The sequence below is a fragment of the Coloeus monedula genome (assembly GCF_965178545.1).
Source record: "Coloeus monedula genome assembly, chromosome: 16".
In the NCBI taxonomy this organism is placed as follows: domain Eukaryota; kingdom Metazoa; phylum Chordata; class Aves; order Passeriformes; family Corvidae; genus Coloeus; species Coloeus monedula.
The window spans coordinates 6139054-6162319 of NC_138796.1; the positions used below are offsets into that span (position 1 = coordinate 6139054).

A 23266-nucleotide genomic window follows, 5' to 3' on the forward strand; every position below is an offset into this window, starting at 1 on the left:
CAGACATTCAAAGCATCATGGATAGGGGCAGGGGTGAAAGGGTTGGTCAAGCAGCTGCAAGGAGAAAGCGAGCACTTCTAGAAAAGCTGAGGTTATTAATCGGTTTAGTATTCAGGGAAAGCCATCAGAAACCCTATTACCCAAATATCCCTTCAAGAAATGCTTCTGACAAAAAACCAAAAAAAAAAAAAAAAAATTCATTTGCAGGAAAAAAAACCCCAAATTGTAACCAATAACCCCTTCCCACCTCCCTCTCCCGTACCCACCTCCCACCCCAGGGGGTTTTGCATCTTTGGTTTCCCCACCATTAAATGACACCCCAGAGGGATTTACAATGCATTTCCCCGTTTGTTCCAGATTCCCCAACCTCCTCCCATATCCCCTCCCCTTCCCAGATTTTATCCCATAAAACTGGGATTTTTAGTTTATTTTTTTTTTAATAAAGCAGACAGGTTACTTGAAAAATAGACAAAGGGACAAGTTACCTCTCTGCTTACCTGGAGCAAAACCAAAAAGTAAACCCAAAACCCCCTCAAGAACTTGGCACCTAAAAGGGATTGATATCCTCAAAATTTCCAACAGCAGCAAAACAAACAAAGAAAAGATGCAGGAAGGAACAGGGAAGGGAAGAATGGAAGTTAACGCAGACTCTTCACGGAAATGTGGCAATCTCAGCCTTACATAAAATCCACTATCCCCACAACTTTACAGGTTCTCTAAAGAACAATTTTTAATTTTTTTTTGACACATATATTTCTCTTCCAGATTTTCTTTGAAATGCATTGGTGGGTCCAGCCCAGAGCCACATCAAACCAAATCAACATTCTGCATCTTTCTGCTGTGTTTGACAATTCTCTTTTTTACACTTTTTAGCTTAAATTATCTTTCTTTGGAGGGAAGAAAAACCAAACAGGTGCAGGGAGGAAATTAACATCAAAAAACTCAGAAAAGAAAAAAAAAAAAAAAAAACCAAAAAAACAAAGCCAAACTATCCAACCCCATTTTTCAATTAACAGCCCTGAGCAATGTAAAACACTAAAAGGCTTTTGCTGGGCTACATCCAGCTCTGCCGTGTAACTTAGATAACAACTGGGGATGCTCTTGCTCTGCATTCAGCCCAGCCAAGCTACTTTCTTTTGGGAGCTGAGGGCTCATTAAAATGACCTTTCCCCATGATTATTATTTAATGAGTGTGCTCTAAAACAGAAACCCCTTGTGTCTCTGGAGGAAAAGTCTCAAGTAATCTCTTTTCCCACTGAAGTACTAATGACAGGCTGACAAAAAAAAAAGCTGCAAGAAAAAACTGGGGTGAGGGTGAGGGAGGGAAACTGCAGAGTCAAATTTAATGCAGTAATTGCCACATCCTTGAACACTGTGGGCTACGTCTGGGCATCTGAAAAAAAAACCTACCACCTAAAAAGAGACACAAAAACTTGACATTTAGGTTTTAAAAAATAAAAAGAAAAATTTCTGGCTGTTAAATATACCCTGCACCCTCCTGCAGCAGCAACAAGGAGCGAGTGCCTCCATGTTTTATGTGCCTGCCTAGAGAGAGTCTATCAGGAAACAAACATAAAAAGATAAAACCAAAAAATGGGTGAACAAAATAAAAATTAAATTAAAGGGGTTGGGAGCAAAGGGGGAAGCCTAGGCTTTATCTGGACAAAGGCAGCAGGGATATTTGAATAATAGAGAGTACCCCAGACTAGGTTAATTCCAGTTCTACTGATGGGGAGTGGGAGCAGGAGGGGGATGCAGAGCAGGATGGAGTGAAGCGGCAACCTAATCGCCTGATAAGAGACACAGCAAGAGAGACAAGGTACACAGGTTTAGTTAAAAATGAACTCGGTATGTTTAATAAAGCTTGGTAAACCAAATCGCAGTACAAACATCAAGTCACACGGCCACACAACAGTACCCCGGTAATAAAAAAAAAAAGAAAAAAAGAGGGAGAAAAAAAGAAAAAAAAAGGGGAGCAAAAAAGAAAAAAGGAGGGGAAAAAACAAAGGAAGGGGTTAAGAAACAAGAGGGGAAAAAGAAAAAAGGAGGGGAAAAGAAAAAATGAGGGAAAAAAGAGAAAAGGGAGAAAAGGAGGAAAAAAAAGGGAAGTAATTAAAAAAGCTCCTTTCAAACTTCAACAAGGCTCATGCCAAAATAAAATAGTAATAATTAAAATAATAATAGTAATAATAATAATATAATGGTGGTGGTGGCAGCAAGGAAGGAAGTGAGGTTAAACTGAAGGGAGGAAGGGAACAGGAAAGAAGCGAGACGTGGACACTAAAACCCAGTCGATATAAAAGCTCTAAAAGAGCCAGCCAGTAAAAATATCACAATGATACAGGTACAAAAAGGATAAAAAATAACCATTGGGGTGATAAAGCAGGCTACGCTGCCAAGGACAAAGATGGCCGCCCTGGCTCCGACCATCAAAATGGCTGACCCCGGCCCGCCAGGCCCCTCGCCCCCGCCCCGCTCCCACACGGCCACAGCACAGGGTGCATTTGGGGGTGCGTTTGCTATAAATTAATAACCTTGATCGAATGAGTCCTCCGAGGAGTCGCTGAAGGAAGATCCTGCCTCAGCCTCCCTCAGCAGCAGGCAGAAGGGCTGCTTCCGCCCCGCCGCCGCCTTCGGCCTCAGCGGCCGCCCGGCCACCGCCACACTGCGCGGGGCCGCCCTGGGGCCGCCGGCCGCCCGGCTGCCCTTCCTGGCCGTCGAGCTGTACAGGCTGGGCGGCCGCGGCTTGGCAGCGGACGGGGGCTGCGCTGGCCACTCGTCCCTCAGGGATCCCTCCTCCTCCTCCTCCGAGTCTGTATCTGTGGTCAAAGCGGGTGGGAAGAGCGTTACATCACTGAATGGGGTTTGGGTGCGTTCTGGGGGAGCTTTGGTGCCACCACTGTCCACCCCTGCCCAGGTGCTCCATCACAAGCCTTGCGCTCAACAAACACAGGAATTCACATTTCCTTCTTTCCATCACAAATGGACACTCTCCACCTCCTGTCCTCCCTTAAGACAAGATCCAAGGAGTGTTTTTAGCCTGGCAGCAGAATAATGAGGCGAACATTTCCACTACGTAAATGTGAAGGCATAGCACCGTCAACTATTCGACCATCAACCTGAATTTGTCTTCACTATGATGATATTCAGTATTCTTGACCTAAATCTCCTTTTCTACATGAACCAGCTCTCACAGAGGGTTTTAGACACAGGTGGCTGGAGAAAACCCAGCTGCCAAGAAGGCAGGATGTCTAACTCCAAATGTCTGACTCCAAACACACTGCCCTGGATGCTCCACGGCGTATGCCACAATAGAGCAGGGACCAAGCCGCTCCTCAGTCTGTGAACCATGGCTTTACAAAGCTGCTTAGCCTCGTGGGCGGTGAGAAGTTATCCAGCCATCCCCGCTGGCACCTGATGAGAGGGACAAAAAGCATATGGCACCCCTGGATGAAATATAAGTGGGTAAAAATTGTCACCTCCCCGCTTGTGGACATGCCATCAGCTCCACAACATTACAGACATTGTGGCATCACTCCCCAGCTCCATTGCATTGGGTTGTGGAGAGGAAGACATGAAAAATGGCAAGTTTAGGAGGCCAAAAGCCCAAATATGCACATTATTTTGGACACCTGACTTTTCTTAAAATTTGTGGGAGTAAGATGCTCATTTCCCCCTTTGGATCTATGCCCAAAGTTTTCAGGACTCCAGGTAGAAAATCCTGAGGTCAGGAGGCAGAAGGACTTGGCGCCAGTCCCATTTACCCTTCTCCACATGAGCAGCCCACCAGCCATGGGAGGTGCTGCCATATGCTCGACCTGCCTCCCCAAATTTATCATGCCTGAATGACCAAATGACAGGCCAAGGCCCTTCCCTGGAACATGCACACAGCTGAAAAACCAAAGCTGAGCTGTTTCCTCAGTCACAACAATCCTGAGCTGAGACCTGAGTGACAAAGAGACACACTCCTACACCAGGAGACTCACTGGACAGTGGTCAGACAGAAGCTCTCTTAAGTCTGGGAGTTTTTGTTCATGAAACCACAGTACCAAGTGCGAGGGCACTGCAAAAGCTCCCTCTGCCATGAGCCGAGGCTTTAGCTCCAGCAACAGCCTATCCTTCCTCTTCCCATTAGCTCCGGAGCTCCCAGTCTAGGAGACACGTGTCTGTCCTTGGGAGTGAAGCACATTCACGAACAGAACTGCTGGGTAGTGTGTACAGCACAATAAGCCAAAGGCTGTGTTCAAGTCCAGTGGACACAATGGCTCCTATTTTGCCATATAAATGGCTAATTTCATACCAAACATTTGTTCCATTGGAGAGTCACCAGATCATCTTCCCCATTAGTGAAATTTCTAAACTAGTGTTGCACCAAGAGATGTATTTGTTATGCACACAAACACCCCATAAAGGTTTTAACATGGCTTTAAATAGCTGCAAGCAAAGGGAAAGATGTGTGTGCAAGTGAGCTGAGACCATTACACGACGGTCTCAGACCATAAACTCTGCCCCAATGTCTGCCTGAACTGTTAAAGACTCTCCTGTGTTTGGCTCTACTGTTTTCCCAACACTGTCGGCAGTTCAGATTTTTCCTTTTGTAACAGGGGCCAGTCGCTGGAACCCTCACCTCGGGCACACTCTGGGTTAAGAAGTAACAATCACCACACTGATGTTGGGTGGGGACAAACGCTGATGACCCAGATGGGAAGGCTCAGCACAGCCAGCCAGGAACCAAGCCATGACACTGAAGGGCAGGAGGATGCTCAGGAACATCAGTGTTGCTGGCAGGCTTTTCCTTTCCAACAGATTCTGTGGCATAATCCTAAAGCTAAGCCCACTGAACTCAACAAGGACTTCAAATGTCAACCACCTCCTAGAGAAGAGGCTGCACGTGCTCATGTGACAGGTAGAAGGAGTGTCTACTCCCACCAAAAGCAAGAACATGGGTCAACTTCATTTTCTTAAGCGTTTTTCCCCATGATGATGAATACAATACAGGTCAGGAAGAGACACATTGATCATGGCTACCCCTTGGACAGCAAGATGGGCAGACAGCCCATGCTGACCCCAAAGATGCAGCAGCATTCACTGGGAGGAGGAGGTCACTTTTCACTCACGAGCAAAACCAGACCCATCTGCAAGACCTTTTCAATAGGCCAGAAACTCCCACAACCCCCTCTACAGACAGAAGAGATAAAAAAGACGTTACTTACTATAGGAGTAGCTGCTAACTTCAGATATTGCTGGTGAATGGGAAACCTTGAGCTGATTTTTGACTTTTAACCCCACCTCCATCTTCTTCATTTTGGCGGTCACTTTGTTTTTACCTTCTTTGGCCGTTTTCAGTGACAGGCCCAGGTTCTTGGCCAGGCTCTTCTTCTCCTCCTTGCTCGGCAGAGCCTCATGGGCTGGGAGGTACCTGCTGCCACCTCCACTGGTTTTGAGCTTTCCCCCAGAGCTGTCAGCAAACTTGAAGGGGGATTTGAGCTTGTCTTGCTTGGTGAGAGACAGGGCCTTGTCAAGCTTGCTGGCCAGCTGCTCCTGATCTGATGGCACCTTCTTCTTTTTGAGCTTTAACTGCTGAGGTGAAAAGAAGAGACAAGGTGAACACAGAGCAGATATCATGGCAGACCTGAGGGACCTTACTAGCCCTCCAAACAGTCTCATGCATGTAGTTAATAAAGCCTCAAGGTGATCATCTTAGCCCCAGTTGTCATAACCCACCATGGTTCTAAGGAGGAAGAAGAGGAAGATTGTCAGCAAACAATACAGTTTTACTGAGCATTACAAAATTGCAAGATTAACTTAGAAAAACTGAATGTTCTTCCAAAAGAAACATGTTCATAGAACAACGTGCTTTGGAGTGCTTTTTTCTCTATACCACCTGGTTTTTAGGGTATGTTTGGGCTGGTTTAACAAGCTTTTCTCTAAATCACAAGGATTAAAAGTCTTCTTTACCCAAAACTCAGCCAAATAAACAGGGATTTCCACATAATCAACCAGCTCCAGAGGCTGGGATGCCAAAAACCCAAATACCTCTCAGCATGAGTATCAGCACCACTGCACTACAGCCAGAGCTGCTACATCCTTTTCAGTATTTCTTGCTTCTTGAAAAAAGCAAGTACATTTCACATGTGCTACAGCTAGATAACAGCAGCTCTAACTCAGTACTTTGCCTGCATGAGTTTTGGATTTCATCAGCAGCTTAAAGCTCCAGTAAATATCTCATTGCCTCAACAGGAGCAGAAGAAAACCCTGCATTTGAAATAGCAAGGTTGTGCTCCAGTTCCTCCCTTGCTTCGGGAGGTCCATTCCCCCGTGCTCTCTCAACAGGCAAAGGGGTAAGACAAGCCCTGCTCTGGATTCAGAGCCAGTGCAGCACTGAATGCTCTGCCTGGCTCCAAGGCACTTGACTCTGCTGCCTTCCAAAGACGTTCAACCTCTGTAAGCCAACAGTAGCCCCTTCACTGCACACAGTCCTCTCTTGAGGAGCATCTAAACCCACGTGAACTGAAAGCGGACACTGAAAGATCAGGAGTCCAACCCAACACCAGCAAAGCAGGAAAGAGATGGGCTTTTGGCCTGGGGCTCCATGTTCCCCACAAGGGCACTGACCTCATTTGAGAAGCTGGGAGCCGCATCGTGCTCTTCCCAGCTTGGGTTCCTCCCTTTCATCTTTCCACTGCTGCTCTCCACATCCTCGTCCTCCTCCGGGAGGGCCCCTTTGTGCCTCTTCTTCATGCCCTCACCAGTCTCAGAGTCTTCAGAGAGCAACAAGGACTTGCTCAGTCTGCAAGCCAAGCACAGGATGGGTCAAGGTGGGCAGGTTTCCTCCCTGTGATCCCCACCAAGCTCAAAAGTGACGTTAAATGCCTCCTAAGACAGTGGGGATCCTCAGCAGGAGCCAAGTCCACTGTGAAGTGACAGCAGTTTGGACAAGGTTTTCCACCAAACTGGAGAGCCAAGGAGCCCTTCACGCACACTCTTGGCCACCAAGACAGAGGAGGGTGCCTGAAATCAGAGACCTGCAAGGTGCTCTCTAAAAGGAAGTACTTGGTATTTTGATAACAGCCACCAAAAAGTGCCTGATTTGGTACAGAGCAGCAACAGGAAGGACTGACAGGTGACTTGGCCCTTAACGTCTTCTCCCACTTCTACTTCCATGGACTCTGCAGGTGAAGAGAGAGACTCCTGAGGCCCAGGGAGGTGCCTCACTGCCCAGACACTTGCTTTGGTTGCTTGGGTATGAGCAGGAGTGGCAAGGAAGTGCCACATGGGGTGACAGGGAGGGACAAAGGCACTGCAAGGACTGGCTCACTCCAGACTCCAAGTCTGGCCCCTTGTGAAAGGCATTTGTGATCTATGTCATTGGACTTGCTTTGGGATTTGGGGGGAAAGGAGAGGGTAAATAAATAAGAAAATAAAATAAAAAATAAAGAAGATGAGACTATAAGCACATCTTTCCCGGCTCCCCAGCCATCTCCAGTAACTATTTGATGGATGATCAGTCAACACCTCAAGATTCCTACCAAGCTTCCATTTCAAGCCCTCATATGCTGCCTCCTTCACACTAAGCCTACCAGTCAGACCACCACCACAAAGCCACTGACACGGAGCAGCCTCCTCAGCTTCCAGGCATTTCTCCTCCCTTCTATCCTCTCTACTGACCTGCACAGACAGCTAAACCAACACCTCAGGCCCTGGACACCGGCTGAGGATGCACCTCCATCTCTAACAGCAGCCTCCTCCAGCATTCCTGTGATCCAGGGACACGCACACACAACACTGTCATACACCCACACATGCACAACTCCAGCTGCCTCCGGACGCCTCCAGCCTGTCCAGCCACCCAAACACGAAGAACAAAACACAGAGCCACCAAGAGGACAGATTTTCAGAAGCACTGGTCAGTGGGAGCTGGGCACCTGAATCTGATTTGTGGTCTTGAAAAGGATGTTTACAAAAATATGGAGCACGCAGGGAGGCAGCTTGGAAATGCCTTCCCATTGGAGAGGCTATGTGTGGTAGGCCAGCACTGGTGAGATCCAAACAAGAGCAGCTGGACTTGCAAAAGAGAAAAAAGCAGAATAGAGAAAAATCCAGATGCTTGAAAGAGAGATGTCAGGCGAAACCAACTCCCACTGATTCAGGGAACAGAGAGGAAGACAGAAGAAACACAGCAGAAAGGTTCTACAAAGTAAATAACCTGGAACAGCCCTGTCCTTCCCGGTTTTGATACCAACATCCCTGCAACTGGCTCTACAGCACCCGCTTGCACCATCTGCTCTCCTGAAAGCACACGAGGATGCACTCCCCGACTCCAAAGCCTCACCCTACAGCTCCCTGCCAGCCGCATCACCTCACAGCTGCTCAACTCCACCTGTCCTACCTGCACCCAACACCAGACACGTGCTCTGCCCATGGGGAGGGAGGACACTGGCACTGCATTCCCACCCTAAGGACACACTCACGTTAACAGCACGCGCTTCCACCACTGCAGCCAGTGGCTGGCCTGCCAACACAACAAGCCCCCGCTGCATCCGAGATGCTCTCCCCAAGTCAGACCCTGGTGCAGAGACCCTGCCGTGTTCCCATCTTCCCCAAATTCCAGCCTTACTTTCCACTCTTGCTGTCACTCTTCCCTCTCTCCTTAATGGGTGACAGAGCGCTTGATCCAAGTTTCCTCTTCCTGGGCCTTCCAGGGCCTCTTCTCGCCAAGCTTCTACTTTTCTCGTCATGCTTTTCCCTTTAAAAAAACCACACGCTTCACTGTTAACCAAGGCAACAAAAAAAAAAAAAAAAAGAAGAAAAAGAAAAGGGAAAAAAAAAGGCAAAAGCAAACTTTGCTAACAAAAAGCAAAACAAACAGGGAAAAAAATAAGGAAAATAAATCCAAAAAGAAGAAAAAGGGAAAATAATTAAAAGAAAGCAAGCAAGAACGGGTGCCAACCCAGAACCTTCGCCTGCCACCAAATTGCTAAACTGAGCTGCTGTAGCCAAGGTTGTCTCTAACACAGTCTCCCAGCTGCAGTCACCAGTTACCAGGTTGTTGTGTCACATAGCCTAGGAGTGTGCTGTGCAAAGCTCTGGCAGGATGTACCAGGAGAGGAGAGGAGGCAGGGAGGGATGGAGGGCAGTTTTCTCTCCCAGGCCAAGAGGCAGTGAAAGTGCCCAGCTGGAAAAAAACAAGACTGGGTGAGCAGCCTGTGACTTACTCGGAGTCCCTGCGACGCTGCAGCTTCACCAGCTCCCGCTGCTTCTCCTTGTAGCGCCGCTGCAGCTCCGCCAGCCTCATCCTGTAGTCCAGCTCCATCGCGTCCATGTTCTCAATGGCCGATTTGATGGAGTACATCTGGAGTGGGGAGGCAAGAGAGGGTCAGGACACGTCCAGGGGGTGCACACTGCGTGCCCTGGCAATGGCCAAGGTGTGCAGCCTGGCAGAAAGCCCTTCATGCGGACAGGGGAGCAGAAACACCGTGCCCACCAGCACAGCCCCAGAGTGGTATCCAAGAAAACCAGCAGAGCAGAGATGTTCTGTGGCTTATGCACAGGGTGGCATCAGGTCTTAGGGACTGCAACCCTGGAAGAGAATCTGCAGGATAAAAAGCTCTTTTACCTTGTTTAAAAAGACAGATCACAGTATATCCTATCTTGGAATACTTACTTGCTCTGTACAAAATAATTTATCAGTCTCTTCTACAGGGAACAGTCAGCAAATTAAAAATAAACAAGGAAAAACCCTCCTGCCACTACTTTTATTTATCCTCTGGCCAGAATAGTAACACACAGGTTCCTCTGGCATCACATTAAAACACCAATTCCAGAGCTGCTGAGGATTCTGCTGAACCTTGATTCACAAACAAGGGAAGAACCTAAATTGCAGCCCACTGACTCCTGTGCAGCCAGGAATGTGACATGAAGGAACAACCAGCTTGTTCTGCTGAATGCAGAGGGGCAGCACGAGCCAGCATGAGCCCCCAAATTGGGGCTGGGACAGAGAGTTGTGTGAGTGGATGCACTGGGGCTTTCCAGGCTCAGCCACACTAAGAGCTACTTACTGGTTCATCTTTCTTCTGCATCCAGCTGTATTTTTTGTTGGGATTCAGCTCTCGAGGCAGCCGGATGGTTTTCAGACTTTCCATAAAGGGGGTGGAAAGTACTTCCATGAGCATGTGCGTGCTGGCAGCCAGCAAACTCTCCAGCGTTGGCCGGACAGGGAAACTCTCTGGACCTGCTGGGAAGGACACAAAAAAAAGCTACAGAAGGTCCCATTCCAAGACTGCTTCTCCAACAGGCATAAGGAGAGGCTGATGGCCCTTTCTGGACCACGGCTGCTCAAGGAGTCCCCCAGCCACCCCTGGCCCTCACCTGAGATCTCCTGTTGTACTCAGCCATGGTGTAACTGGCAGTTCCCATCACTTCTCACCTCAGGAAGTTACTGGAAGGTGAGATTCTTTTCAGGACCTGCCAAGCTCTTGGAAAGCATCATCTGGAGCTACTGGGGCCTCTGGTGCCAAACCCCAACAGACTGTGGACTCAGTGCCTGCCAGAAGGGTGTTACCCTGGCAGCTCTCAGCAACTGGGGCTCCGTTTCCGCTACGCATACCACAAACTGTCTAGACATGGCGAGGGCCTTTGGAAGGGAGAGCAGTACAAAAGCCACACGTAGCTCAGCCTGCTGCAACAAAAACCCTGCTCCAACCCCATCCAAAGTACCAGCCACTCCTGCAACTCAGGGCAATGCTCTCCTTGCTGCCTGGCTGAGGCTGCAAAAGATCCCCCCTGTGACTCTGCTCTCTGCCCACATGGAGAGCACAGGGACCATAAGATGGGAGACCCAGCATGGTCAGAAGCTGACCAGACTCCCCACTCACAACTTACTTTGCACTTCTTGCTTCCGTTTCTCCAGCTCCATCTCTGCAATTTCACTCAGCAAAGTGATCCCTTGCAGGAAGGAGTGCTCCAGGGTCTGGTCAGTTAACACCTCCACCTTCATCTGGGGTGGAGCGACAGTGGTCGTAGTCAACAAGGAACAAGCCTGAGGCATTTCTGTAGCAGCCACCAAAGCATTCATCCCAGCCAGCGGGTCACCCGGCTTGATGTCCAGATCTGGGATTTGGCAAGCGATTGCCTCTTCTGTGTAGGAAGGGATCTCTGGCCCCTGCTCCCCCTCCTCAGGAGGCAGGCTGGGAAACTCCCTTGCCCGGGGCACATCGGCGCTCTGCAGATCCATGGCTACAGAGGCCTCTTCCCGCTGGGGCGTCAAGTCCATCTCCGGTGGCTCGCTCTCCGCGTGCACGAGCAAACCGTCATAGTCCATGTGCATGGAGCAGGCTTCTGCTCCACTCCCGCTCTCTGCCTCAGCCTCTGCTTCTGCAGGACAGGCCACAACCTGGTAAGGAGGTGGGCAGCTCTGGAGGTCTTCCTGGTCCTGCTCCATAGCACCCAGGGCTTCGCCTTGGTGCAACAGGAGATTGCAATTGTCCACGTTCTGCACTGGGACGGCTGCGGAGGTGGTGATGTTCAGAGTCCCCATGTCCTGCTCACAGATGCCTTCTTGGCTTTCCTCCATCTGCACCTCTGATTTTACTCTCTCTTCCAAGGATTCCTCTTCTGCTGCTGCTTGGATGGGCTCTAGGATTTTGGACGGAGACAGGTGGATGGGCTTGACCTCTGAGGAAAGCTCCATGTGCTCAGAGCCTTCAGCAGGCAGCGGGACGTCAGGAGCCAGGCCATCCGCATCAGATGCTGCGGGGGGCTGGAGGAGGTAGGGATAGTGTCTTCCAAAGGAGGGAGGCAGGGACTGGAATGGATATCCAGGGGGAATCTCTGCAAGATATTAGAAGGGACAGACTGTGTAATGGCTGGGTCTCCAAAGCACCTTCTCTCTGGCTAAGGCATAAAGCTGTTTCCCTTGGCTTCCATCATCTCTGGTCTCCTCCTGTTCTCAAGCAATAGGTGCTTTGGGCACCTCTCTCCTGACCAAGCTGCCACATGCAGCAGCACCCCAGAGGTCCCTTCTGCACCTTTCCAGCACTTTCATGCAACTGGAGAGAGATCTGCCTCCTGCATCCTCTCCCACTGGGACTCCAGCCCTGGAACAACCAACCCAGGCTCAGCCCAAGGGAAGAAGAGAGCCTACAGCCCCAGGGATCCAGGCATCGATCTCAGTCCATCACACTACCCCTGCTCCTTCCCTCTCCCCTGCCTTTTAGAGGAGCTATGTGGTTTTCCCTAGGGGAAGGGACAGAAGCAGGAAAGAGCCGAGGAGAAAAAGGGAGGCAGGCACAAACACAATGGGACTCTGCCAAAGCAGGGCTCTCTTACCTGGGAACAAGGCCTGATATGGACCAGCAGCCTCTTTTTCCAGCTCCAGGTCTTTCTTCTCCACGGTCTCAGGCGCCTCTTCCTTTGGAGGGATGGCAGGGGCAGGGGGTGGAGAGGCGGGGGGCGGGCTGGAAGGATGGGAACTGGGGGTGGCAGGGTAGGAGTAGGCTGGCTGCGAAGGTGGCTCCTCCATCTTTTGGATCACCTCAGCTTTGAGCACAGACACGGGTGAGGCCCTGGGAGAGAGGGGAGGTGGACTCACAGCCTTGCTGTAGGACGTGGAGGCGCTGGGAGACAGCACAGGTGGTTTTCGGTGCACCAGTCCCGGGGCAGAGGAGGAAAGGCCTGACTTGGCACTGTCCAGGTTCCGTTTTGTCACCTTTTCTTCCATATCCACACGCTGCTCGTTTGCCTTCAACCTCTCCTGTGACAAGAACAGAGCAAAACTCAGCACAACATCTGGAAAGTGGCACTGACCTACCACCAAGCAAGACCAAACCATGGTCTTATCAAATATGCACTGGAATAAAACACACATTACCCAGTGCAAGAGCATTTGAAGACCAATCTGACAGAGGGTGACACTGATCTACAATAGCTTCTCTACTAACTCCCAGCTCCAGGAATCATGAGAAGGATGTCTCAGCTTTCACTTGCATCCAAAGCAAACCATTTCTATTTCCAAGCCTCCAGGCTAGCAAGCCCACACGCAAAGGAAGGTCGAAAACCAGAGGACCACTATAAAAATGAATGGGTGTAAAACACCCAAATGAAAGCTCACGACTTCCAAAACCCTTTCATGAATGGGAGCTGTCTCCAGGAGCCAGTGTGACTGCTGCAAGTCCTGCAGCTCCTTCTCTGAGCTGCTCAGGAGGTTTGTTTGGAGGTGACCAGGAATGAAACCACTCAGCTATGCAGAGACATCCCTAGGGAAGGAATCCAGGTTGTGCTGCTGCTGGGCAGCTCTCCTGACAGCACTGCTCAATGGCTCTACACCAAACCCCTCCAAAATCCACTCTTAACTGCAGGATACACCAAATGCTTCACATCCCAAGGACCAGGGCAGGATCACTCAATGCATCCATATCCTTGAGACACACTTGCCACACAGGCACAGCTGCATTTTCTCCCCAGACACTCCAACTTCAGGCTCGTTTCACAGCCAAGCAAGAAGTTCTTGAAAACATACCACGAGCTGGGCACTCCTCTGCAGCTCCATGGCGTGGGCTGCTTGCTGCTGCAGGATGTACAGCTCGTGCTGCCGCAGCAGCTGCTGATGGGAGAGGAGCTGGAGCTGGTGAGCGTGCTGGAGGGAGCTCCTGGTCGGGGGGTACATAGCGGGCCACAGGGGGGGTGCCCGGTCCATCAGCTCCGCTGTGGAATGAGCAGAGATGCAGTCAGGGAGGCCGCAGGGTAAGGATGGACAAAGGATTCAGGATCACTCAGGGAAACACTCTTTACAGTCCCAGAGTATGGGGGATGCCAAAGACTGGGCTATACAACCAGGAATCAGAGGGGAAAGTGTGCTGTGTTCCCCTTGGTAGCCCAAATCCCACCACCCCTGTGCCCTAGGGCCATCAGACTTGCTTTCCAGGCACCCTTGGTGTGACTGTCCACGGCTGAGCCTATGAATAGATTCTTCTAACCAAGGATCAAACTCTGCAAGGTCCCACAGGGGATGAAGAGCCTCTGCTAACGATTACATATTTCCATCTCCAAAACACACCTAGTAAGAGGCCCACTCACACCCACCCTACAGCTGCGGCTGCTGGCCCCCACAGGTATGTATGCTCCTCTCTGGCCCTCTCAAAAGGCTGTTTTCCCCCCAGCTGTCAAAGAATGGTCCTCAGGAACACGCTTACTTCCTTACCAAAGTGAGGCAAGTGCTCGCTGGGGATCACAACAAGCTGCCCGGACTGCGGATCTCTGGCAAACTGGTAGGCAGAAGGGAGAGCTCCCCCCATGGCAGGGGGGAAGCCTGGAGTCATGCCCTGGTGCAGGGAAGGGTGACCAAGTCCTGGAAGAAAAAACACCAAAGTCACAACTCAGGGAATGCAGACAGCTCCTACCCACACAAGAAGTCATCTACTGCTCCGAAATGCCTCCTTCCCTTTTCCCTGTGCTCCTCAAACAGCCTCACTGGGCTGTAGCAACACTTTTCCCTGGATTTCATTGGTGTGAACACCCCATGACACTGCTCCCTCCCAGGGCACTCACCGTAGGGATGGCCAGCCAGCCACATGGAGGGGCTCCCTGTCCTGGGGAGCCAGGGGTGGGCTGCCAAGTGCGAAGCCGGGTCTGCAGACCAGCGCCCGGAGCCCGCCAGGGCTGGGCCTCCCGTCACCATGAGGTTGGAGTTTAAACCGTTCGTGGCGCAGCTAGAGGGGTGTATTCGGGCAAAATCTGCCAGCTCCTTGCTTTCTCTGGGGATGGAGGAGGTAAGAGAGAGAGAGTGAGAGAGGGTCCGAGTGATGGAGGTGCCCAGGAGTATGGACCAGCCTGCAGAACGAGTGTTTGCAAACCAGGGTCAGTCACTCGAGGAGAGCTGTGATGGAGGTGTCATGTCTAGAATAAAACATTCCACCTCTCCAGCCCTTGGAGCAGGCATGGATTTGCAGCTGTCTATTAGGTGTGCTTGCTGAGGACTCAGGATCTGCCTACAGCCCCGTGTACCCCACTCAGCAACCCTCGCTGCACCAGTTTGGTGCCAACACCTACAGCAGGATGGATGCAATCCTCTCTGGACAGGTTGTCCCTCAGCTCAGCTTGTGACACTACAGCAAAAGACCTCACCTCCCTCCAACCCTCACCTGAGCAGCTTCTCCTGATCCCGCTCCAAGCGCCCTGCCAGGAGGTGGCTGTCCCGGTGGCGGCTTCTCTCATCCCCACAGTCATCTTCGGAGCGTCCGTGCCCTACGAGACAACCCAGCACCATCAGACAGGAGAAATGGTCACGAGAAAGCCGTCCCCTCTGGGCATGGAGGAGCACTATCTGGGAGCCAACACACCCAAACATCAATGTCCCCAAGGATGTTCCAGGTTCAAATCCTGAAAGACGAGGCAAGGCTCTCTGTGTGATCAAGATATTCTCTCTAAAGCAATATTCTCTTCATAGCACCCAAGTGCACGTGTTCTGAGGTTCATGTCTCCAAGACATCACGGGGCTACTTGCCAGGCCGGGCTGGTCTCCCAGGACAGCACAGCCACCAGCCTGGGAGCAACAGGGCCAAAGGGACCACTGTGCTGAAGGACAGTGACAGATTTCCCATCCCAGAAAGAGCTGAGATGCAGCTAAATCCTCCATCAAACCACACAGTCCTGCCTAGAACATCTCAGGGAGGGGAAGGATTTTATCTCTGCACTTTCTGAAGCACCTTTTGATCTTGTAAACCAGTCTGAGAAGCACTGGGTATGCTCTGAATACCTGTCCTTCTGCAACAGGCAGAACCAACAATACAGACCCTCACAAAACCAGTGCACTCCACTCTGCAATTCAACCCATTATCAGGAATCTGCATCCCCCCTGAGACACGCAACAAGAAAGGGTCTGATGAGGTAGGGACACATATGGCAGATGAGGGCAGGAATCCAAAAAGGGGGCTGGATGTTTGGCTGGAGAAACCACTTGTCCACAATCAGAACAGCTCTCGCAAATACAGCCTGGCATGGCAGCAGCTGCATCTGTGAGAGGCTACGAGGCACCTTCACAGGAGCAAGCAGCAAAGCCTCACTTGGCTCTGCCAGGACCAGGTATTAAGGCCACCCTTTCCTTTATCCAAGGTCTTCACTGCAGCTACCTGATTTTAAGCTCACTTTTCCCTAGTTTTTTCCCCTAGCTTCTTTCTTGCATATTCATTTTTCACACAATTCCCTGTTGCCCCTCTCCTATGCTGCGGTGATAAAATCCACTCCTAAATCCCAGCCCTGCTTGCAGCCGACACCCAGCCTCGCAGGACTGCACCCCAGCAGCCCTTCCCAGGGTCCTCATTCTCCTGTCTGGATATGGTTTGGCACACGGGAAAACATCTCGGAACATCAAGTCTATTCTGCTGACAGGCAGTCTTTTCAAGGAGAGCTCTAGTGTGTATTTCCACAAACCTGGACAGCCCATGGGTTTTTTTCTGTCAAGTCTCCAATTCCCTCAGCTTTTACTGTCAGAAGGAATCCAGGAACAAGACAACATCTCTCCCAGCTCCTTTCCCCAAGGCTCCTTCCACGGGCTCCGGGCAGAAAACAAAGATGCTTTAAAACCTGGCACACAGCTCTCCCTCCCAAAGGACTTCCCAGGGTCACCACATCTCCCTCACAGCCTGCCAGGACACCACGTGCAGCCCAACCAGCCCCAACCAGCCCCTCAACTCACTGAACGATGTCCCCCCCAGCCTCCGTTGCTCACTTTCACTCCCCAGTCTCCACAGCACGGGGGCTCACAAATCCCTCAGGAGCCCGAATATCTTCCACTGCCTCTCTGCCAGCATTCCCCTTCCACACCCTAGCCCAGGGTTTTCCCCCTTTGGAGCCCCTTTTCCTATTTCTCTTCCCCAATCAATGCCCAGCTGTCCCTTTGGTGTCAGCACTATGGAGCAATTCCTTGGACAGCTCACAGCCGCCCTCCCTTCCTCGGCATGAGGTGAGTTAACCCCCACCCCCACACTGCCATTAAAAAAGCGTTATTTTGTTATTTTATCATCGCTCCTCCCTCTCCCATCTACACTCCTTGCGCTCCATTATTTCTAGACGAGTTTACCATCTTTTTTCCACCCCCCATCCAAACATACACACTGAAGGACCTCTAATTCCCGCCCAGCCTCCATCCCACTAACAGGACAGTCTCTTTTCTGGACAGAACAAGGATTGTCCAGACAGTGAATGATCATTCTGTCTATATATATGAACATGACGCATGGACTGCATAGAAAAATTCAATCAGTTATGCATGGAGGAAAGGCTTAGGTCCGTTCCCTTGACAACCAATGCCCAGTACTAAATACTTGCATTTTACTTGCCAAATACTACAGATTAGCCAACTAAAGCCTGCTTTCTCCTTCTTAAAAGGTCTAAACATTCAAGCACCGTCCACTCAGCGCAAGCAAGCTAATGTTATTAGACGAATATCTCCTGGCACACAAAGGGGGGGCAGCATTTGGGGGGCGAGAGGAGGAGAAAAGCAGTCTTGTTTTCTGTCTGAAAGCCAACTGCATCACTTAGCAACGAGCCCAGAGGCCTGCCAGAATTCAACCCTTGTTTGCAGCCTTTTAGTTCGGCTCAGTAAATTACATTTAACGCAAGCTGGGAGCGTCTGGGACGACTGAACGGCTGAACAAACAGCTCCCTGTGCTGCCCACGAGGTCCTCGGCCGGCTCCCGCCCGGCTGTGGGGAGGGCACTGGGAGGCGATGGGAAGGAGAGAGGGGCTGCTGCCTGAGGGAAACTGCTTCTTGCTACTGAGTTTTGGGAGAGGGGGACAAAGGCAGAAAAATGGGGAAGACAAGAGCTAAAAATGGAGAGCCAACCATTGCTGGCCAGCCGCTCGCTTTGGCATTGCTCCTTGGCACACCAGAGCCCCGTGCTGGGCAGCCCCCGGGTGTTCTCTTGCGACACAAGCCAAGCAGAGAACCAAAATCTCTCTGGTGCCATCCCCCTCCTGCCAGCACCACGGCTTAAATCAAAACCATGAGATTACAACACCAGCACAAAGGTGGCTCGAGAGGTTTCTGTGTCACTCCCTTTGCTAATGGATCAAACTCATGAAGCAGGATTGTCCTCAGATGTGGCCAGAGGGACTGGAAGCAGGAACAGGGGACTGACTACCTCTTGCACATGGGGTCTTGCTTCCCACTGTGGTTTACAACATGTCCTTTGGCTGGCAAGGGAGGCAAAAGGAGCTGAAGATGCCAAACTCAGTTCATGGCACACAGCCTGCACGGGGTGACTGCTCTTCCCAGGGAACAGATCCTCCAGGGAAGCCCTGAGACAAGCCCTAGGGAACCAACCTTTGATGCTGCTGAGAGACAGCGAACGATCCCGGTCTGCCAAGCTGGGCCCCAGTTTGCTGCTGCTGCTGCTGCTGCTGCTGTTGTCCTTCTGCCGGGCCACAGCCACAGCGATGCCAACAGGCAAGTGCCTCACCTCCACCTCGCCCTGGGAGCCAATGCTCTCACGGCCAAAGGATTTGGCACTCTCAGGTCTCTCAGGGTCCCTCTTTAGCTGCTTCGCAGGCTGCTGCAGCAGCAGCTGCTGCACCTTGGAGGCTCCCAGCTGTGCAGAGTCCAGCTTCACGTTGCCCAAACCCCCAAAGGGGCTCTTCTTGCCACAGCTCTGCCGGGACGCCGTCTCCTTGGCAAAGCTGCCGCTGTACTTGATGAGGCTCTGCATGGCCGAGCCCTCGCCGTGCGAGGCGGGGTGCAGGACGTCTGCGGCGCCCCGCGAGCCCACCACCGAGGACCGCGGCAAGCCGCTGGGGTCAAGGTAGACCTTCTTGGCTTCCTCCTCCACCCGGCTGACGTGGTTGTGCTGCGCGGCCAGCACCGCCATCTGCGTAGTGGCAAAGTTGCCCATCTCAAAGGGCTTCCACTTCTGCTCCGGCGGTTTCAGCTGACCGTGGTCCAGGTGCTGCCGGGAAGAGTCCAAAGTGCCATAGACCTTTGCTGCTTCTTTGGAGCTGGATCGCTGGAAGCGGTCCCGCTCACAGGGGCGATGCTCTGCCTCCGGACTCGGCTTCAGCAAATCCTTGGAGGCCAGGAACTCCCTGCTCTCCGGAGAGCCCAGCCCCGGCCGGTTGAGGAAGGGTTCTGAAGTGACCTGTCTCTTCAGTGCCATGGAGTTCGTCCTGATCACCGAACCCTTCTCTCTCAGAACCTCCATCCTTTTGGCATCACTGTGACAAGAAAAGTCCTGGGACAAGAGTGTGCGGGAGGCATCTGCAAGGCAACGCTCCGTGGGCGACTGCAGCACCCCCACCTTGCCAAGGTCCTTGTCCTTCCCCTTGTTGTCACGGGCCTGGGAGGCGATTTGGATGGGCCCGCTCCTCTCATCGTAGGCTTCGACCGAAGGCACGAAGGTGGGGGCGATGACTTTGTGCTCCCTCCCCAGCTCCTTGGCCGGCGGGAAGATGGTGTACATGCTGGAATGGACGGGCTGCGGAGGGAATGTTGTGGCCGGCGTCATCTTCCCCGTCTGCGAGGGGTGTGGGGATGGACAGCTACAGGAGACGTGCAAAGCGCCCACGGAGGGCAGGAGGGGCTCCCCCCGCTTCAGCCGCTCCGCGTGGGCGTGCGCAGAAGGCCTCATGTTCTCATCGTGCCGAGCGGGATCCTTGGCACAGCGGTCCTGCTCAGCACCCAGGACCTTCAGCATGGGGTCCCCGCCACCGTTGCAGTTGCTGAGGGAAGAACTCTGCAGCGGGTTCTTGGACTTGGGTTCCCCACTGCCTGCGCCCCGATTTGGCATGTGCTCGGCCAGGAATGGCGAGAGACGCTCGCCGACCTTCACCGCCTTCTCCACCACACTCACTTTCCGGTCGCTGTCGGGCTTGGTGTCCTGTGTGAGGTCAACCACGCTGCGGGGTCGGGGCTCCTCCTTCGGCTTGCTCTCCTTCTTGGCAAAGGGCAGGGACAGATCGCTCCGGCATGCCCGCTCCTTCCCACCAGGGTCTTTCAGGCCTTCTTTCGAGCTCTTGTGCAGCTGCCCAAGGTCCTTTTCCCGGAGCAAAGTGTTCGACGTGTGGCTGCCCACGGTCCTTGAGAGGGGAGGCTGCGGGTGCAAAGCGGACTGGCCCGCATGGCTGGACAGGTAGAATCCATCTGTAGAGTAAAAGCAACCAAAATTATCACAGGCTTCCAACCCCTTCAGTCCTGCACAGAGACAGGCAAGAGGTGGCAAACCAGGAAAGACTGGATTTCAAGGATGCCTTAAACAGAAATGCCCAGGGCAAAGGAGACCAAGCAGGTTCCTCCATGCGGGACGCAAGACAGCCCTGTCTCTGATGCACACTGGGGCTCCAAGGAGGGACCTGGCCAGCATTCCTACAGGGCAGCCACATCCAAAACCTTGGTACTGCTCAGCCCAGAAAACATCCCTGGCTGACCACCCAAGGGGTGATCTTCACCCACAACACTCAAGCATCCAGCAACTCCAGCAGCCAAACAAGCCCAAAGGACAGGGTAAGTACCCAGGAGTGACTGTGGGAAGGGCACACAGGGTCTGAGACTCACCTTTCTGCGACTCAAAGAGGCTGTGCTGTCCCAGCTGGGCCAGGAGCGGACTGCCAGCACTGGGAGGTTCGAGGTGGCTCAGGGGAATGTACGATGGGTAGAGACCGTTAGGCAGATGGGAAAAGCCTGCAGAAAATGGGAAACAGAAGAGGGAAACATGTTTTATCCCGAGCAGCACGCTGCCTTGGAACGAGCCCTGCAGGAGCACAGACTGTTGTGGCTGTCGGTCCCTCACATGCCAGGAGCGGCGGCGGGGACGCACGCGGTGACACACAGCCCACACAGCCCAGCGTGGGGACCGCTGCTCAGGGACCCCACTTCAGGTACTGACCCCCACTGCGGGTCCCCCAGCTCACCCCGGGCACCTCTGCGAGGCTCCAACTCTGCAGCAAATGGAGCGTGCTGCTTCCTGAGCACAGCCTGACACCTGAAGGCTCAGTGACCAAACCACCTGGCTGATGTTTTATCACAAGTACAGCAGCCTGTGGGTGAGGGCACTCCCCAACATGCTTCCAGAGCTGTGATAAGACCTTCTTGCCAGCACAGCTTTGCCAACACAGCTTGTCCCCACTGCAGTTGCCCAGCACTGGGTACAGGCTTTGGGAAAACACAAGAGCATCCTCCAGGACAGCTCACAAAAAGCACAGTTTCACATATCCAAACCCAGCATCTCATCCCAGAGGAAGGCAAAACAGAGGAGAAAGCATGACAACCATCCAAGAGCTGATAGGAAAGCAGCATATCCCCATGACCCTGCTGCCAGAGGTCTGGATGTCCTGGACGCTGGGCCCCTAGCAACACCCTCATGCAAATTGTCATCAGCAGCATTTCCTCAGTGAATACAATCACCACAATAGTGGTAATAACACCCAGTGTTGACTACAGGCAGCAATTCCTCTCCAACACTGCCACCAAACGACACCCATGCAACACTACAAACCCAGCGCTGCGCCAGAACTAGCATCCCAGTCCATGCCATAATTTAAAAACTGAGTAAAAGCCATCAGGAGAATCTGAAGGAGCCAGTCAAGCCCACTGCAACCCTCCTCCCTTCCCCTCAGCCTCCTTTGGCCACCAGTGTCCCCCAGATTCAACGATCCCACTGAAAGCAACCAGGCAACAAGTTTGTCAAGAGTCCAGCATCCAACTGGCTCAAAACAACATCGCACCAAAACCCAAGGGGAGACAGAGAAGTTCAGTCCCCGAAGCTGCACGTGGAGCACCATCTGCGAGAGCTAGTCAATATTTCACATTATTTAGACAGCCAGGATCTCTTTCGCGTACATGTTTGCATCCCGGCATATGTGCCTCACCGACGCGGTGCTCCGCGCAGCTCCTGGCCCGCGTCCATCGCCCGACAGATCCCAGCAGCATCACCCGCACACGCCAACCCTCCAGCAGCAGGACCAGGGGAGCTGCTGTGCCCGTGCAGTTCAGCACCGGGCCCGCTCCCAGCAGGTAAAACCTGCTGTTTAACCTTGAGCACGCTGCTGCAAAGGCACCGAGCGTGCACACACGCCTCTCCTTGGTAACCCCAAAACCTCCACACTGAAGCATTTCCAAACACCTTTTCTCCAGAGCTGGAGAGAGCTGGGTAGAACCCAGGAACACCCACCCCAGCTTAGCTGTGAGCAGCTCCACTCCACACCATGTTTGCCTCGGCTGTGTCATCGTCACCGCTCCGGTATGGCTGGGCTGGCAATGAGCCAGCATCTGGAGCAGGAGCAACACATTTCCAAGGGAACACGAGTCCCATCTGGCAGAGCACATGGTTGCAGCATGGCAAAGCCCCTGGAGCACCCCATGCCACACCAGCCTGGAGGCTCTGGCCGCAGACATCCCCACGTGAGCCCCTTCTCCCAGCCAGGCATCAATCCCAGCTGCAGCTGCTCCAGCAGGCGGAAACACCGGCATGGGGATCACGGCAAGACACATACCATGCTGCAGACACCACTGTACACAGATGCCATGGCATGTCCCCACTTGCACGTGGTGCAAGGACATGAAGCCACCTGCAGGGCTCCAGGGAAGGGACACACTCCAGCACTGCCATCCAGCACAGGGACACCTGCACGCAGCTTAAGCTACTGGTACCCAAAGAGGCATTTTGGTACCAGTTACTACATCCCTGGTCCTCTGAGGGCATCTCCCTGCTTTTGGCATCATATCCTGCCCAGGGATAACACAGGCTCAGTCCCAGCCCCAAATGTTCTGGGGCTTCCTCCCCAGTCAGCATCATCACATCCTGCTGCAGTGACCCAGCCTCAGCTCAGAGCTGCAGGAGCAGGAGGAGGAATGGGAAGTGTCCAAGCTGGGGACAGGTTCAGATGGAGAGGTTAGGAGCCCTGCCAGGCAGTGTCACCATGCCATCTGGGAAACAGCAGCAGAACTGAACTGATGCCACCTGCCAAGCCCCAAAGCCACATCACACCAGGCAGCTCTTCCCAATAACTTCCAGAAGCCCACAGCAGCAGCGCTGCTCCTTAGAGAGGCATAAGCCCAGCACAGGAGCTCAAAGCAATTCCAAACTTTTGCAGTTGTAGAAACTGAGGCATAGGCAGGTGCAATGACTTGCTGCATCATGCAGCTGTGACCAGCAGCAAAACCAGAGAACCACTTAAACTCCAGCCTCGGGTCTACCAGCGACACTGTTTTCCCTTGCAAAGTGCCTGAAGAAGCTGCACAGGCTGTATTTACCTGGCTTGTTCCCTGCCAGGAACCAGAGCC

General features: G+C 52.5%; 1 protein-coding gene across 7 annotated transcripts in view; it reads right to left on the reverse strand.

Moving 5' to 3' along the window:
• Positions 1-23266, reverse strand: part of TNRC18 (trinucleotide repeat containing 18) — a 56336-nt gene that overhangs the window by 18842 nt on the left and 14228 nt on the right. For 2 of the 7 annotated variants that reach the window (XM_082292296.1, XM_082292295.1), the window contains exons 2-15: positions 20540-20665; positions 18320-20128; positions 15138-15240; positions 14545-14750; positions 14198-14344; positions 13517-13701; positions 12328-12751; positions 10882-11829; positions 10059-10231; positions 9216-9352; positions 8618-8746; positions 6616-6790; positions 5214-5577; positions 2535-2819 (exon numbers count right to left, since the gene is read on the reverse strand). In XM_082292296.1, the coding sequence (XP_082148422.1) occupies positions 2535-2819; positions 5214-5577; positions 6616-6790; positions 8618-8746; positions 9216-9352; positions 10059-10231; positions 10882-11829; positions 12328-12751; positions 13517-13701; positions 14198-14344; positions 14545-14750; positions 15138-15240; positions 18320-20128; positions 20540-20665 (5211 nt within the window). Of the gene's footprint in view, positions 1-2534; positions 2820-5213; positions 5581-6615; positions 6791-8617; positions 8747-9215; positions 9353-10058; positions 10235-10881; positions 11830-12327; positions 12752-13516; positions 13702-14197; positions 14345-14544; positions 14751-15137; positions 15241-18319; positions 20129-20539; positions 20666-23266 lie in introns of all 7 variants that reach the window. The other 5 variants (XM_082292294.1, XM_082292291.1, XM_082292293.1 and 2 more) reach the window with 3 other exon arrangements.